Raw genomic sequence first — 15299 nt, 5'->3', positions numbered from 1 at the left:
CAAGTTGTGACATAAAGCTGTAGAGATAAAGTGAAGCATGAAATGCATGTAGAAACTTGAACGAAGCAGACTGAGAGAGACCTTAAATCTGCCGTTCTTTCTCTCTCGTTCGGATTATCTAAATGGAAATGACCTCCATCTCGGAAAGCCGAGCAGCCCAAACTTGATTAGCTATTTACCTCCCTTCCAGATCTTTCTTCTATTCACTCATCAGCCCACAAACAGCTCTGTGGCACCTTCAATCTTTCCTTAAGTCTTCCTCCTTCTCCATTTTTCTGTAAAGTTAAATCCCCAGATACCGTTAGGAGACAACGTCATGTGCCGTTTCACAGGAGTCAGCTGTCACTGTCCTGTCTCGGAATTTTCAGATTTGACAAAGTGGTGTAGCCAGTGAGACGTGTGGCGAGCATTTGTCAAAGCACGGTTACATTGAAGTGCTTTGAAAAGCTCTTCATTTCGACACAAAACGTGATTCTTCACACGTCTTGACTCCCTCCGTAGCTCCCCATCTGTGCAACAGTCTCTTGATTTGGGGGAAGAGAAGAGAGACAGAGAAAGATTCCCCCTTCGAGATGAGAGCTCTCGAGCACAACGGTTCTCCTTTGAGTTTAAATCAAAGTACAGAAAGTGGTCAGACCTGGTGCGGCGTGATGCGGGACTAAAGCAAGAGAAGATGTCCTATATGTCAGACTCCAGAGCCTCTGAGCCCACTCACGCCTCTGCTGTAGGTGTGCCTATGACTCACACTGAAAAATGAGGCTGCATCTTATCTCAGACCGTTTCTAACTTACTAATTCAAAACACAGTTCTTCACCAGTAAGGTGTCCTATTATCAAAGCATAAATGGAAATTGAATTGTAAGACCTACTGCCAAACGAAGCTGTCAGCATTCTGGAAATAAAGTAGCATCAGAACACAGAGCATGTTGAGAAAACAGAGCCCAACTTTTGACAACCCCACCAGTCTTGTTCCCACCAGCACACTAAACGCCTCCCAGACAGCCCCTGTCACTCCCTGACACAAATTTAACGAACCCCTGACACACCGAAACACCCACAAACATCACTGCACATGCAGAAACAAAGCTTGCAACAAAGAGGAATAAGACCCCCCTGCCATCTTTTGCATTCTAAACGTCTGCTTGTAAGAATAATAACACATCAGCCTCACACACACCATCAGCCTCAGAGACAGAATGCTTGCTTTGATCGTGTTTAAACTAATCTGTGCAGTTGAGAGTGTAATGTACAGCTGTGCTCTGGCTTGGTGGGTTAAAACAAGTCTTTGTTTAAGTAATTATCTGCTATGAGTCAAGATCCTCAAGCTTCACATTTGGTGCAGTTAGGATTCCTGTGACGAGAAGATCGACTCTACTCCATCAGCCAAAATGCCATGTTCGCAACTGAAATGTATCTGTAGTCTTACAGAGCAGCAGGGCCATAAAAGCACAGTGAGGCAGGTGAGTGCGAGGCAGCTGGATTCATTTCAGTGCAACAGTGACACCCTGTGGACATTTGCTGGAACTTCATTCTCTGTTTTTTTTTTTTCCCCCCATTCAGACCATGTGCACTCACAGCAAGATGCTTTTACATCTCCACGTTTATCAGCACACTCCTTATTAATATTTTTCCCCATCAGAATGTACAACGCAACTAAGCATCACTGCAGCATATACACTGAAACAGCCCAGACTGAACTGAAAAAGGGGCATCAAGAAGTAACTGGGACTTTACGTTGGTGAGTTTCCACAGACTTCGACAGACAACACATCCTTTAATTTCCTGTAGCTCATGAAGCAGCTTCACTCAGTATATACAGTGAGCCAGCCTGGATTTCCATATAATGCACATGTAAGCAAAACAATATTAATGTTAGGTTGTCAGAGCAGTGGTGGCAGATCAGAAAAGAAACTGTTCCCTGCGGATTAAATACTCATTTTCTCAATTGTATTCTGTATTTTCAAGTATCATCCTGTCCATGACTACTTGGTTTTGCCTCGTAAATAAAAGTGTTTTGGTTTTTTTCTTCTGGAAATGGTAAAAGAAAAAAAAAGGAGATGCTGCTGAAAATGATCAGACATCATCCAGCCCCATCAAAGAACTGCATTAAAAAGTACAACTATTCAGCAGATGTCTCCACATCTGACCAGTTGTCAAGTGTGTCAACATTTTACATCTGAAGACTGAAGTCAGTTCCACCACCTATGGATAATTCTATGCAAATGACTGACTGGAAAAGTTTTATGACACTACCGGCTACCGTAATGACAGTAATGACAATCATATGGATTATATGTGACAGCCATAATGACAAATGGTGGCAGGGACTTCTCCCTTTATTGGCAGCAGACAGCGGAGAGGTGACAGGAACGGACGAGTGAGAAAGAAGCTCTGACATGCGACACGGCCACAGTCAAACACAAAGCAGATACATTTGCTGCAGCGTGTGGGATCTAAGACCATTACAACGCGTGTTCTGAACACCTGGCAAAAACGCAAAAGAAGAAGAACTACTAACCCAGTATCAGAATTGAGTCGTCTTTCTTGATTAGTTTTCCCAGAAGGTGCTGGAATTTGGAGAGGCTCCCCAACCAGTCATAGGTCTGCTCCGTCTTGTACCTCTCATCCCAGTAGGCAACATCTTTGTATCTGGAGTTGTCATCTGGCAGGTAGTCCATATTCTCTGCAACAGGTCAGTTTGACAAAACATTTCTAAATACTGGATATGTCCCAATGATACTATTTTCACTGCGCTGGTTGCTTACCTTCACCTGCTCTCAGTCGGCAGGAACCCCTGCTAATACGAGAGAAACCGAAGTAATGAGTGAGTGAGGGTCACTTGGTGCCAGAATTCCAGAATCACTTTCACAGTATAAACGAGTACAATGAGCAGATCGAATCGATTTATACCAGCATCTGTTGAAACACACTTTATGTATGCAGAATCTTTCAGACTTATGCTTTAAATTAAACGTGAAAAAAGGTATAAAAGAACAATACCGACATCCACATCAAGTTCTGCTGAAGTTGAGACAATTAATCAGTAGAAACTCGTCTGTCATCTGTATTTTGATCAGTATACAGATCAATTACTGTAGTTACTGCAGACCATAACTAGTCATCGAACGTTAAGAGCTTGCGTCGCAGTTTGCTGTTACCAAACGTCTTTATTGTTCCTGAGAGATTAATATGTTTTCATGCTTTTTATCTCTTGGACAATAAGCTTGGCTGCTTTGAATAGTTTCACACAGGTTCACATTCTCACTTGCTGTAACATCTTGAACGTGTTTGAAGAAACTTGTTTTGAATCAAATTCATTCCAATTCATAAATAGTATATTCAAAAGTATTTATACTGTTACAATGATATTAAAACCTCTTGGAACTTCTCGTGTATAATGTATTGTCATAAGTATAGCTTTGAAATACTACATAATTAAATCGTTTACAAGAGTGAAAGCTGGAATCCGTGGCGTGTTATTTGGTGCTCTTGAACTTCCCTCCGCAAACTAACAGTGAAATAACCACGCCCACGACGCACAGCGCATGCGTGGAAGAGCTGATCAGTTTAATCAAGGAACCATGTTCCGTAAAGTTAATGTAAGACAGTGACATCAATTATTAAGAACAGACTCTGAATTGCATATTACTTACTTATTCGTTACGAACTACTCGTTAGCTTCGGCACGTCTGTGGCGGGTAAACAAGCGTAAGCCGGTCTCTACTGCGAATAAGTCCACGTGTGGTAATTTACAGCAACAAATAGTCCCCAGACAGGACGGGTAAGCTTACTGTGGATGTGTTCGTACAACGACATCAACCTCAATGATACACGAAATAACCCCTGTCTAAAATCTAAGTTCACAGAATTGGTTTAAAGAGAGAAACATCACATCTTCACAGTATCTCTTACAACTGCATGTTTTGTAGGCGGAGCTACGTGTTTTAACACGTGGTTGTTCTGGAGTCGTGTGGCTTTCAAATACTCCTTAAAAAATTGTTAAATCTTTGCAGCGCATTCAAGTTACGCTTCAGTGAAACTGGTGTTTTTGCTCGAAAAATAAGGAAATGTCTGCTTTTTTTCTTCTATAGTAATAGTTAGCGTGTAGTATTTAATTAGGCCAGAAATATCATGAATTCATACAACAACGTGTGTTAATAAAGGAGCAAGAAAAGTTGTACGAGGCAGTTATTGCCGAGGTCATTTGAACAACTGTAACGAGGAATACATTCCGCATTTCACTTAAGAACGCTTTTGATTTGGGACATTACACAATTTAAAGAACCCATATCAGTAATTTCCAAAATATTTAAACAAAAAGAAGAAAGAATCTGCAGACTTACACTTCATATGGCATAGAAATCTAAATATTCAGTGAAACGTTTTAAAAGAAAAGTTGGATGCAAATAAAGTGCATCTTCCTATCAGCATTTAGCATTTCTTTTTTTTTTCTTTTTCCCCTTGTCCTGTCCAGCACTATGGCAGCAGAATTGTAATTGAATACCTTTTATGCCAAACAGATTTGCTTTGCCAAGGGAAGCTTTATAAATCTAAAGCTCCCCTTGATGCCCATCAACTGCCCATTTATTTATTTTTGTTACAATATTTCACATGTTATGTCGAACCCGGGGAACAGGGAAAGAGGAAGAGCAAAGAAGAAGAAACAGAACAAAAATAGAAAGAAAAACCAGACAACCAGCTGCTACACCTGTAAAAACAAAACAGACAACAATCTAAGGCCTCTGTGGGGAATCCAGCCTTAGCGCCACCAGGAGCACCTGAAAGCAGACAAGCAGAGAAAAAACACACACACAAACAAACAAAAACAAGCACAAGTCGCGCCAATCGCATACAACACAACTGTGGATATGAATTACCTGAAACCACAGGATAATACATAAACTGCTTAGCGAGCATGCTACTGGGCTAATTTATGTGTGTGTGTGTGCATGAACATGTAATACCCATGGCACAGGATCTACATGATAACCCTGCTTAATTATGAGTGTATAAGTGTACAGAGCCACAATCCACAGTCCCCACCCCAATCGGGAACAGCACAAGCAGGCCAGCACATCCCATACATTCACACATTATTCTGAGTGAGTTATTCAGCATTTAGCATTTCTAAGTAGACAAAACTTTCCTTACCATGTCACTTTTGGTTGCCTCACTCAGCAGCTGTTAATGGACATAATAGCCAAAGATACCTATGAAATGCATTTTTCCACTGTTGATCTACTGTGATTAAAGTGAGCGATACACAGAAATGCTGCATTTATTTCTCAAATTTGGTCTATATTGTTTCAGAACACATAGGAGAATGTATTTTATAGCCGGATGAACATCTCCAGTTATCACTTGAGGAAAAAGAACAACGTGCCAGCTAAAGGACAACACAGCCTCAGAACTGGACCCGTGTTAATGAGCGGGAGAAGCAGGCAGGGACTGGCATGCTTTAAGTTTCCTCTACCACATGTCAACATAAAACAGAACACAAATCAAATTAAGAACATAAAAATACAGAAGGAAAAGAGGTGTAACATCTAACGGGATACAGAAATACAATCTAACATCAAACATCAGTAATTAATGGAACTTTGGACAGTAAAATTAGCCCTGACCATGACTTGAGAATAGTGGCCATTGTGTAAACAGCTATAAATGAAGCAGACACGCATTGATACTTAGACATCCATCCACTTATGGAGAGATTACTGAACAGGGCTAAAAACAAATTGACCTGGAGCCCAAATGTGCATGAGGTCCCCTAGTTCTGGGCATCAGTTTAAAGTGACTGTTAACAGGTCTTTTCATGAAAATCAACAAAATTACTACAAAGAGATAAAAACTCCCACACACATAACGACTAGGAGATGCAGATGACTTAAAACTATATATAAACGCACAGTTACCACGGGGAGACATAATACAGAAAGTAAGAAGACATAGACTACAATGAAGATAATATTGAGAATACATGAGTGGAGAAGGATATGTTGCAGGTATGTATCAAATGGTGTAGCTCCTTTATGGTCACAGCCGCAAAATTGAGCCATATTTGAAAAAATCCAGAATATTTCTGGTTTATGACGTGCACCAAAGGAACATACCCAAACAAAGCAAAACAACAACAACAAAACCAACACCTTTTAAGGGTAATACCATATTTTTCCCTGCAGATGGTAGTATCACATTGATATTTCTTGGTTTCATACCTTGGAAAAAATACTTACAACCAGAGATGCACAAATAAGTCAACCATCATCAACCCTATTTTATTATGCGTTTCATTACCTGAAAGTACGTGGTGTGAACAAAGCAGCGAGAACCTAAAGATGATACATCAGCTGCAAGCAGGCATTTGTCTTTATCGACAAGATTTGTTTTATTTGTGTCTAACTCACTTGAGGGATTCTTAAACTGTTTGTGCCTGTCTGTGTGAGACTGAGCCTACCTGCTTCCTTGGGAACAGCTGAGGGAGATAAATTAATATGCCATAAGTGCATCTGGTGCCATTTTGTCTTCCATTTTACACTCTCTGAGCTGTAATCACAAACTTTCCCCATAGTCCTGGTTGGGAATGAGCTTTTAGGGCTTCACTCTTTAATAGCCACTTCAGCATTGTAGACAAATAAGCAGTTTTCTCAAATAAAACCAAGTACTTTGCAGCCTCTCCATCCTGATGAATACCATAAAGGAATTGGAAACACATAGAGACACTTTTTTTATCCTGTAATCTCATGGGTTTATTATGACGTTCATAATTCCATGCTCATTCCACCTCAAACAGACCGAAGAAGACGGCTTGTTGAACACTCTGTTGCTTTTCTTTTGACAAGACACATTTTTCACGTGATACATTCTGACCAGTCAGTAATGGCTCTGTTTTATTAAAGTTTCCCAAGTTTTCCATCCATTGTCTATACCCGCTTAATCTGATTCAGGGTCACAGGGGTGCTGAAACGTATCCCAGTTGACCTTGGGAGAGAGGGAGGTACACCCTGGACAGGTCACCAGTCCATCCCAGGGCCACACAGAGACAAATGAGACAAATAAGCATAAACACCCACACTCACGCCAAGGGCCAATTTAGATTCACCAATTAACCTAACATGCATGTTTTTGGATGGTGGAAAGAAGTCAGAGTACCCAGAAAGAACCCACAATGCACAGGGAGAACATGCCCACTCCACACAGAAATGCCCCAGCCGGGATTTGAACCAGGAACCCTGTTGCTGTGAAGTGAGCCACCAGGGAGGACTGAAAACATGCCAGTGCTAGTGTGAGTAATAACAATAATTCAGGCTGTACTTGTGTATTCACATGAGTCAGATTCAGGATGAACATGCTGGCTTGCTGAAAAAGCCACCTTAGAAACTTAATGAGGCAGAGACAGTGCCATTTGTGCATTTCCTGCACTGACCAAAAAAGTCTATACCAGGGCCCTGTAACCATAGCAACCAAAAATAATTTAACATAACTATATTTCTTTTACCCAATGATTTTCCTCTTGTGGCATGCTGAAAGTCTTTGGTTGCCTGTTGTTTTACCTTTTGATTATGTCATGGTTTATTAAACATGTTCAGTAGGCTGTAACGTAAACATGCAATGCTCCCCACAAATATATATATATATATAAAAACCTTATTTGGGCCAAAGCAACTTCACAAGATAAACTGTCATGTACAAATGAACTACATTATTATTTGACATTATGTAAAGTGTCTTGTAGGTATGATCATACACGTGGAGACACCAAACCATTTACCCGCATGGTTTGTGGTTGTTTGGTGGATGTCGTTGTTGTCCAAGAATGTTCAGGGTTGTCTTGGTGTGACGAGTCGTCTGCATCCAGGGGCCCATTGTTTCATAATCCATACCCGTCCACATGTTCTCCAGCTGGCCTTGGCTGATTAAAAGCTTTACTGTAGCCTATGCTGTGCGTTGGGCACTGCATCAAAGTTATGTAACCTCACTTTTAGCAGTCGGGGTACAGTGATTTTGGGGATTTGGTCATGGAAAAACAAGCCATAATGCATCTCCGGTTAAAGCTTTTAACTTCGGTGTAGTGGACACAAATAACCTCGTTATTCGGAGTTTTCGTCCCCTCAGACAGATGCAGACACCAGGATCCAGCTGAAGCTGCAGAGAATAATTTGAGTCAGATTCCTCTGCATAGTGGAGCACTATCCCAGACCACGTGAGAGGAATATTCAATGACGGTCCCCGACAGACCGGCTCATCTCCGCTGGCACTCCTCTGTTGCTGATATGGGCTCCTGGACACTCAGCTTCCCAGAAACAGACGTGGAGGGTGGGCGATACTACGTCTGAATGTAACCTTTGATCCTTTGCCGTTTTCTGTTCTTTTTCTGTTCTTTTTCTTTGTTTCCCCCCTTTTTTCTTCTCCCTTCTGTAAGTGTAACAGTTAGGGGGAGTATGGCTTGGCCGTGCATCAGCAGAGTGTGCTGCCTGGCTCGCTTTTGGAATCAGTTCGACAAATCAGACCTTTCCGTTCCGTTGACTATCCAGAACTACTCGGATATCACCGAGCAGGAGGTGCGGTCCGTTACCAAACAGGTCTCCGACTTGGAGCGCGCGCCTGGGAATAACTATTCAGTCCCAGAGCCTCGTGCCAGAGGATCCCCAAAGGCTCCCACAGATGGCTCGGGGACCCGAGGATCGTTTAGGGGACGGAGGGAGCCAAGCTACAAGCCCCGGGAGGACTACCACCCACCCGGCGTGCCTTTCCCCAGCGTCACCCAGTACAAGCAGGATTTCAAACCCTGGCCCATTCCCAGGAAGGAGAATTTCCCTTGGATTAATAACGGGGGCAGCAGTGTTTCGGACAGCCCGGTGAACAGCTACCAAGTTCAGGCGCAGTCGGGGGAGAGCCGGGGTGACAGAGAGGAGCGGGGCAAAGGGCACAGATGGGGGGAGCAGCAGGTGATGGAAGAGAGCAAGACTAGCTCTTACAGGTATGTCTTTCACTCATTTCAGCACCAGGAGCTGTCCACACCATCTGAACACTAGACCAGTGAGGAAAACTGAGGGTTGATGATGTGCTGATGGTGCCTTCCTTGATGCTTGATGAGACTGGATTTATTTATAGTTCTGAGAAGTCCAACTGGGGGAAGGGGCATGGTGATCAATAATTCTCTTAGACATTCTATATTAATGCCCTCAGGGGGCTCAGATATTAATATTTGATTTAGTTTACATTCTATTTAAAGTATGATGTATATGGCTCGCAGTAAACTCTGCTTGATGTGTAATGAGTGCTCCCTTTAAGTCAATCTTGAGTGATCCTGTATGCAGCAGGCAGCAGTAAACACCAAGTACCCTATAGCAAATTATTACTTGCACCAAGGCATTCCTTCAAAAACATATCTGGTATGAAGTTTTTGTCCTAGCTTCATCGGCAGTCTAATGTTTTTTTTTCCTCCAGGCAAGAGTACAGGCCGTGGACTGGGGTGAAACCGGCCAAAAGTGCGAGGAGAAATCCCTCCACTCAATACTCCAGCCCAGGGACGGAGGCCGCCCACATCCCACGTGAGACCAGCTACCAGGCTGCCTACAGTGGGGAGGTTGGCAGGTCAGCAAGTGTGCATCAGGGGGCACACATTTGCTCAGCTGCTGCCTCCAACACCCAACCTCCTCCTGTCACCCAGCACACCCTCACTGCCCAGCAAGCCGGCAGCACACCAACCCCTTCCAGCCTCCAGCACAGCATCCTGCCCGAGAGGACCGAGTCCAGTGGAACAACCAAGGGAGAGGTTAGTACATTCAAACTCCAGGAGCTGTCTTGCCTTCTTGATTTTTAACAAGCTGTATGTTCAAAGACTTGAGGGGGAAAGCTACAGATTTAAACTGCAGCGTGCTCCTCCCGAAAGTCTTCTTTGCTCATCTCCCATGTGGCCTGTTGCTGTTGGGGCACCTCAGAAAAGTGATACAGCATTCTGTCCCAAAGCAGCTCAAAGTGACCCAGCTGTTTAAAACGGGCCATGTGCTCTGTTAGGTAACACTGCTGGTGTTGCACTCATTCCTCTGACCTGAATAAAACCGAGCTGGCATGAAGTAAATGATTAAGTCTCCCAACCGTGGTTGATTTAAGCCGAAAAACACAAAAAATGTCTTGACATCTGTCAAACAATCATTTCTTATCATAGCTGCTATCACATACTTGATCATCCTGTCACATTTGTCATTTCTAACACTGAGAAAAAACAACCTACCACCACACGGTACCAGAAAACTGTTCTTCTTTATACCTGCATATCATTTCTTAAATATATTGGCCCCAGCATCAACTGACTTATTAACTCTTTTATTAAATATAACTCTCTTAAGTAAAATTACTAAACACTAAATATATAAGTGCAGGTCCTCTTTTAAAACAAAACATGAAATACAGTTCAAATTATTGAAACTTTTAACTCAGGAGTGATTTTTTTTTTAATTCAATGGTTTTAATGGTCAGTGTCTGGTCAGTATAGAGAATATAGAACTCTTGACTTAATTACATACATGTTAAAGACAGTGAGAAATAAAAGTCAAGCCAGCATTTATTTTCCTTTTCCTTAGGAATGTTGCCTGAAGCTGATGAATCAGTGGAGTATTTACACAATTCTACAGTTGACCCAGATTTATGCCTTTCAGCATAAGAGACAAAAACAAAAAAAAGAAAGAAAGAAAAATGTTATTGGAGATTTGAAGCAAAAATGAACTGCAGCAAGATAGGAAGATTTGCAGAGGAAGCTGAGGGCTCATCGGTCTGTTTCTAGATTAGGATAAACTGGGTTAGGGGACATAATCCCACCTTTCTCTCACCTCTACCAAGATGCCATTTTAGGTCAGCTGTTGCGTGACAGTTTTGGGGAAACTCCAGAGGTTTAGTGCCATCCCTCCTCCCCACACACAACTCTCTGCACCATCTGCCAGCACCGAGCTGGGGCTGCTCTCACTGGGTTAGGTCAGGTAGTTTGTCTGGGTTGCAACAGCTGCTCCAATAATCCCATAGATATTTGGGAGGGAAGGCTAGACAGTATGTATGCTGTTGTGTTTGCCCTCACTTTTGCAGCTTTACTTTACTCCAGAGGGTGTTATTAGTGCGTGGAAGTAAAATAAGATCTCCCCTCAGATTATTTGCATCATTTTCAGAACATTTCCTGCTTTGTTAGGCTGTTCTGTCCTCCAGTATCCTGTGTGATGATGATGAAGGTCGAAGTGAGAGATGTCAATGACAGGACACAGACTCTAATAATAACGCCGACCCAGCTGGATGGAGAGTTCACAGCACATACAGCAAAGGAAAGGATGTGCTGCTGGCAGTGTGTAGGAGCACTGCAGTGAAAATTCTTCTTACATACTCTATATAGGTTGTGCATTTGTCAGTGTTCTTGCGTTTCATAGGTCAATCTGACAGTATGACAAAAGCCGGCCTGGCAGGAAATCAAGTTGATCTCGGATAATCCACCCCAGCCCCACTCGCTGCCAACTCATTAGTGACTCACCAGCCCCCTGCAGAGGTGTCTGACCAAGCATTACACATCCCACTTCACCAGTCATTACACTGTGTGGTGGCGTTTGGGCTGGTGTTGGTCCACGAGGGCTGTCTCCTGTTTTGATTCATTTCTGTAAAAATTCATGTCTTCCCCAAGCTTTGTCTTCACCAGCACGCAAAGCTTCTGCATTTAATGTGGAACACATCGGCCGGATCAATGAAAAGGGCCGTGCCTCTTCACGGAAAGATTTGATGGTTGAGTCCCACATACGCTGCCGAAATGAAATCAATCTGCTCTTGATGACAAAGGGAAAAAAAAAAAAACGGCCTTACAGTTCTCATTACTGTTTCAATCAATTAGTAGAATTGTGTGCTCACCACCCCGGAGCAGATAAAACCATCTCAGAGGACAAAAGCTGACTCTAATTTTAAGACAAACAGGCAACTGACCGAGTAAAAGACGGTGATGCTTCGAATGATGAAAGAGCTGCATTTTCATGAACTCACAAACCAAATTTAAAGCATCCCAGTGAGAGGCTGAGCAAAGGAACCTCTGTCAAACCTGACACCCAGCCGGTTCGGATTAAATGAGGGCACAGTATGCTTGTGTGCGTTTGTATTAGAAATCAAGCCCCCGTAACACAAGGCAAATAATCTGCAGTGTTTGTCAGGGATGAACAAAACGTAACAGCTGACTGTGGACGACTTTTCACGTGAAGATGGAAAACCTCATCAGAAACTGTTGTTTGGACAAATTCTTGGGTGTTTCATTGTCAGTAGGGTCAGCGACAATATGAGATTATGTGATGGTGGCGTTTTTTCTTATGACAGTGGCACAGATAGACCGTAGAGGGATGATGGAAATGTTGCTCACGTTGGTTTAAAACTGCATAAAGAGGATTAGATCGCCTTCTGGGACAATGCATCCTGAAATCCACTTCCCTGTTACCTCCTTTTACTCATTTCTCTCTCGTGCTCCAGTTAGCCAGGAGCGAGGATGGGGGAGTGGCACAGACCTGCGCTGGGATCTGGTTTTCCTCTCTTGGGACCTCATTTAGAAAATGAGCTACAATCAGTTTTTGAATTGTGTAGGAATTAAGCAAGAAAATCTATGTTGTCACGATTGCTCCTTTCTATCCGTGTTGGTTAAGATCAGGCTGCTTCTTTTAAACATCAGCTGCAAGTCTATATTTCTGCCTCACCTTAGTCAATACAGTCGAGTCCCTTTCCAATGCTGCATGTTTGACTAAATTCCCTACTTAAGCCATAGCCTGGCTTCAGAAGCTTTACCATCACGCTGAGCTCAACTTCCACACAAAAGCTTTTCTCTTGATCTTTTGCTATTCCTGGCTAAACCCTGATTTGTGCATGTATAATTCAATGTGAAATGACTGCAGTCAAAGTCATGTTAACTCAAGTAAATATGAGCTTCATAAACTACAGCGGCTCAAGTTAGAAAACTGATTATTTTAGAAGCTGTTTATTTAATTTAATTTCTTTTTTCTTAACATCTTCAATTAATTAAATGCAAGCGCACCATCGGGGCTGTTCTTGAGTATTAAGCTGAAATTTCTATAAATGAGTCCCCGAGTGCAACCCCTGCCAGAGAGAGTGATAGCGAGTTGGCTCATAAGAGTCGCAAATGGATTGCTCCGAATGAAGTGGAAGTTTTCTTGTTGGCAAATCGAAACGACCACAGAAAGACAAATAACAAGCTGAGGCACTCCTTTAAAACTGTCCCCCAGTTTTCCCCCTCATTTGGTTTTCTAAACCCACCTCTGCTGTCATCTGCTTCACCCACCCTTACATTATTTTCCCTCCCTCCTTTTTCCTCTATAACCAGAGCCAAGCCCCCCCCCGTGTTTGTCTCTCTCCCTGTTCTTTTACTTGGACCTCATCCCCATTCCCACGCTGCCCAGCACCACAGAGGGAGACTCCGGTGCCAAACTGGCAGGGCTTAAAGGCTGGGAAAGCATTGTATTAAAAGCAGGGGAAAGGTAAGAGAAGAGTGAGGGAAAGGAATGGGAAAAGATAAGGTGAGAGGAATGTGATAGGTGCAGGCGAAGGAGAGAGATGGGGAAGTGGGGGAGGGGAGTAGGGTGCATCATTTGATGGATTATCTGTTAAAGTGCAATGTTGCACAGGGTTGCAGTCTTGTTTGGCACTAATCTAATTTAGGAAAGAGACAGGCCCTGCTGCTACATAGAGCAGAAAAGACTGAGTGTGTGTGTATGCAGGGTGGAGGTGAACACACTTGCACACCAATCCCACTTGCTGAACAACTCCTGCTGCCTTCCTTGCCACTCACAACCCTGTGAAGTCGCACTCAAAGCGGTGCTGGGAACACAAGCTGACAATCCTTCCGAAGACTTGTGCTCTAATTGCCTGATAAAACTCTCCAAACTCCACAGATACCCACTGTAATATTTTGGCACATTTTCATTGCCTGATTCCATGATAATAACTGCCAGAAAGAGCAGTATGATGTCGACTTCCCCGTGTTACCGGACAGGCCAGACAGATTCGGGCTGGGCTTTGAGAACATTGTCCATCAGCAGAACAGAGCAGCACTAAGGAAACATCGGCACAGTCAACACGGCTTGTGCTCTGACAAGAGATCTGATGCTTTGTGACGGCACTGTCCAGCCAGTCTCCTCTCATTTCACGGGTCCAGTGAGAGCGTAACATCTGCTGCCCTTTGCTTTATCTCTCTCTGACCACCCTAAAACGTGTCTCTCTTTTCCCTCGTTTAGGAGCATCTGGTGAGGACCAAACTCCCCCCAAACCCTTCTGCTGTCTTTCAAAGCGGGTCGAGGGTCTTCAACATCTGACAGCTGCTGCCGCTCTCTCTCCCCATACCACTTCAATCAGTTTCAACTTTCTGGAATCGGCAGGGGAATGCTTCCAGTCCATTCCACAACACAAGAATCTATGCAAGGGAATGTATTGTAGTGAACCTTGTAGAGCTGCCGCTCCGTGTCCCGAGAGGAGACAAACAGACACCCCTCTTTTACACTCCTCCCAGCACCCCCTGTTGCTATGGAAACGAATGTGCATGTAACAGATAAGTTTTGAAACAAGGTCCTCCTTTTGTTTTCCGGTTCTAGACGCACATGAAACTGGCTGCTCTGTGTGCGCCTGCTGATTTGTCCTTTTCTCGTACATAACGTCGACTCTGCACCAGTGGCAAAGGACATCGTGTGTTTGCTTAGAGTGTTATTATGCCCTTTGGTGTTGCTAGAAATCTGCTTGAAAATAAGTTATTTCCTTAGTACTATACAGTTAGTTGACTATTTTGGGAATTTTTTTTTGTTTGGTCTCTTTTTTTGTAAATTTATTGTCAAAGAAAAGGAACAATTATATCGTGTAAGTGGAATTACAATAAAAGATTATTAGCAAGGTTCTTAGCACTTTCTTTGAGAGCCACACCCCCCCCTCCAGCTTTTTCTTTAAATAGCATCACATCATTTCTAATAATATAGTATCGTGTGAGCTTTAGTCATGACTGTATGAATGGATATATTAAAAGTTGTGTCAAATGCCATAAAATCTCATCAATGGCCAGTTGATGTGGATTACAACAGAAATATTTTCTGGCATACTGGGCCACACAATGTAAAGAGACCTGGTTTCAGTTTGTCTGAGATAGTGTCTTAGACAGAGGAGTGGTTCAACATCACAGGAGTAGCACTAATTACAGTTACAGAAAAGACTTACATAGTTATATAGAATATATTTCTGTGCTCCGGAATACTGGCGTATATTCAAGATTCCTTCGGTTTTTAAAAGGGTTTA

General features: G+C 42.9%; 2 protein-coding genes across 4 annotated transcripts in view; one reads left to right on the top strand and one right to left on the bottom strand.

Annotated features, from left to right (window-relative positions):
• The window catches only part of ece2a (endothelin converting enzyme 2a), an 81324-nt gene extending 77404 nt beyond the window's left edge, over positions 1 to 3920 (bottom strand). Inside the window, exons 1-3 of one of the 3 annotated variants that reach the window (XM_072364220.1) lie at positions 3653 to 3920; positions 2765 to 2796; positions 2518 to 2682 (exon numbers count right to left, since the gene is read on the bottom strand). In XM_072364220.1, the coding sequence (XP_072220321.1) occupies positions 2518 to 2677 (160 nt within the window). In that variant the 5' untranslated portion in view covers positions 2678 to 2682; positions 2765 to 2796; positions 3653 to 3920. The remainder of the gene's footprint in view (positions 1 to 2517; positions 2683 to 2764; positions 2797 to 3652) is intronic. The other 2 variants (XM_072364221.1, XM_072364219.1) reach the window with 2 other exon arrangements.
• Positions 3921 to 7978: 4058 nt separating this feature from the next.
• map6d1 (MAP6 domain containing 1) lies at positions 7979 to 14872 on the top strand. Its single transcript, XM_072363852.1, has 3 exons — positions 7979 to 8979; positions 9450 to 9777; positions 14258 to 14872. Exons 1-3 carry the CDS (start codon positions 8441 to 8443, stop codon positions 14333 to 14335), a joined length of 945 nt encoding a protein of 314 aa, XP_072219953.1. The 5' UTR covers positions 7979 to 8440; the 3' UTR covers positions 14336 to 14872.
• Positions 14873 to 15299: the final 427 nt, after the last annotated feature.

The sequence above is a fragment of the Leuresthes tenuis genome, unplaced genomic scaffold, assembly GCF_036924035.1.
Source record: "Leuresthes tenuis unplaced genomic scaffold, fLeuTen1.0.hap1 SCAF_14, whole genome shotgun sequence".
NCBI lineage: Eukaryota > Metazoa > Chordata > Actinopteri > Atheriniformes > Atherinopsidae > Leuresthes > Leuresthes tenuis.
This window is presented reverse-complemented; position numbering and strand designations above follow the sequence as displayed.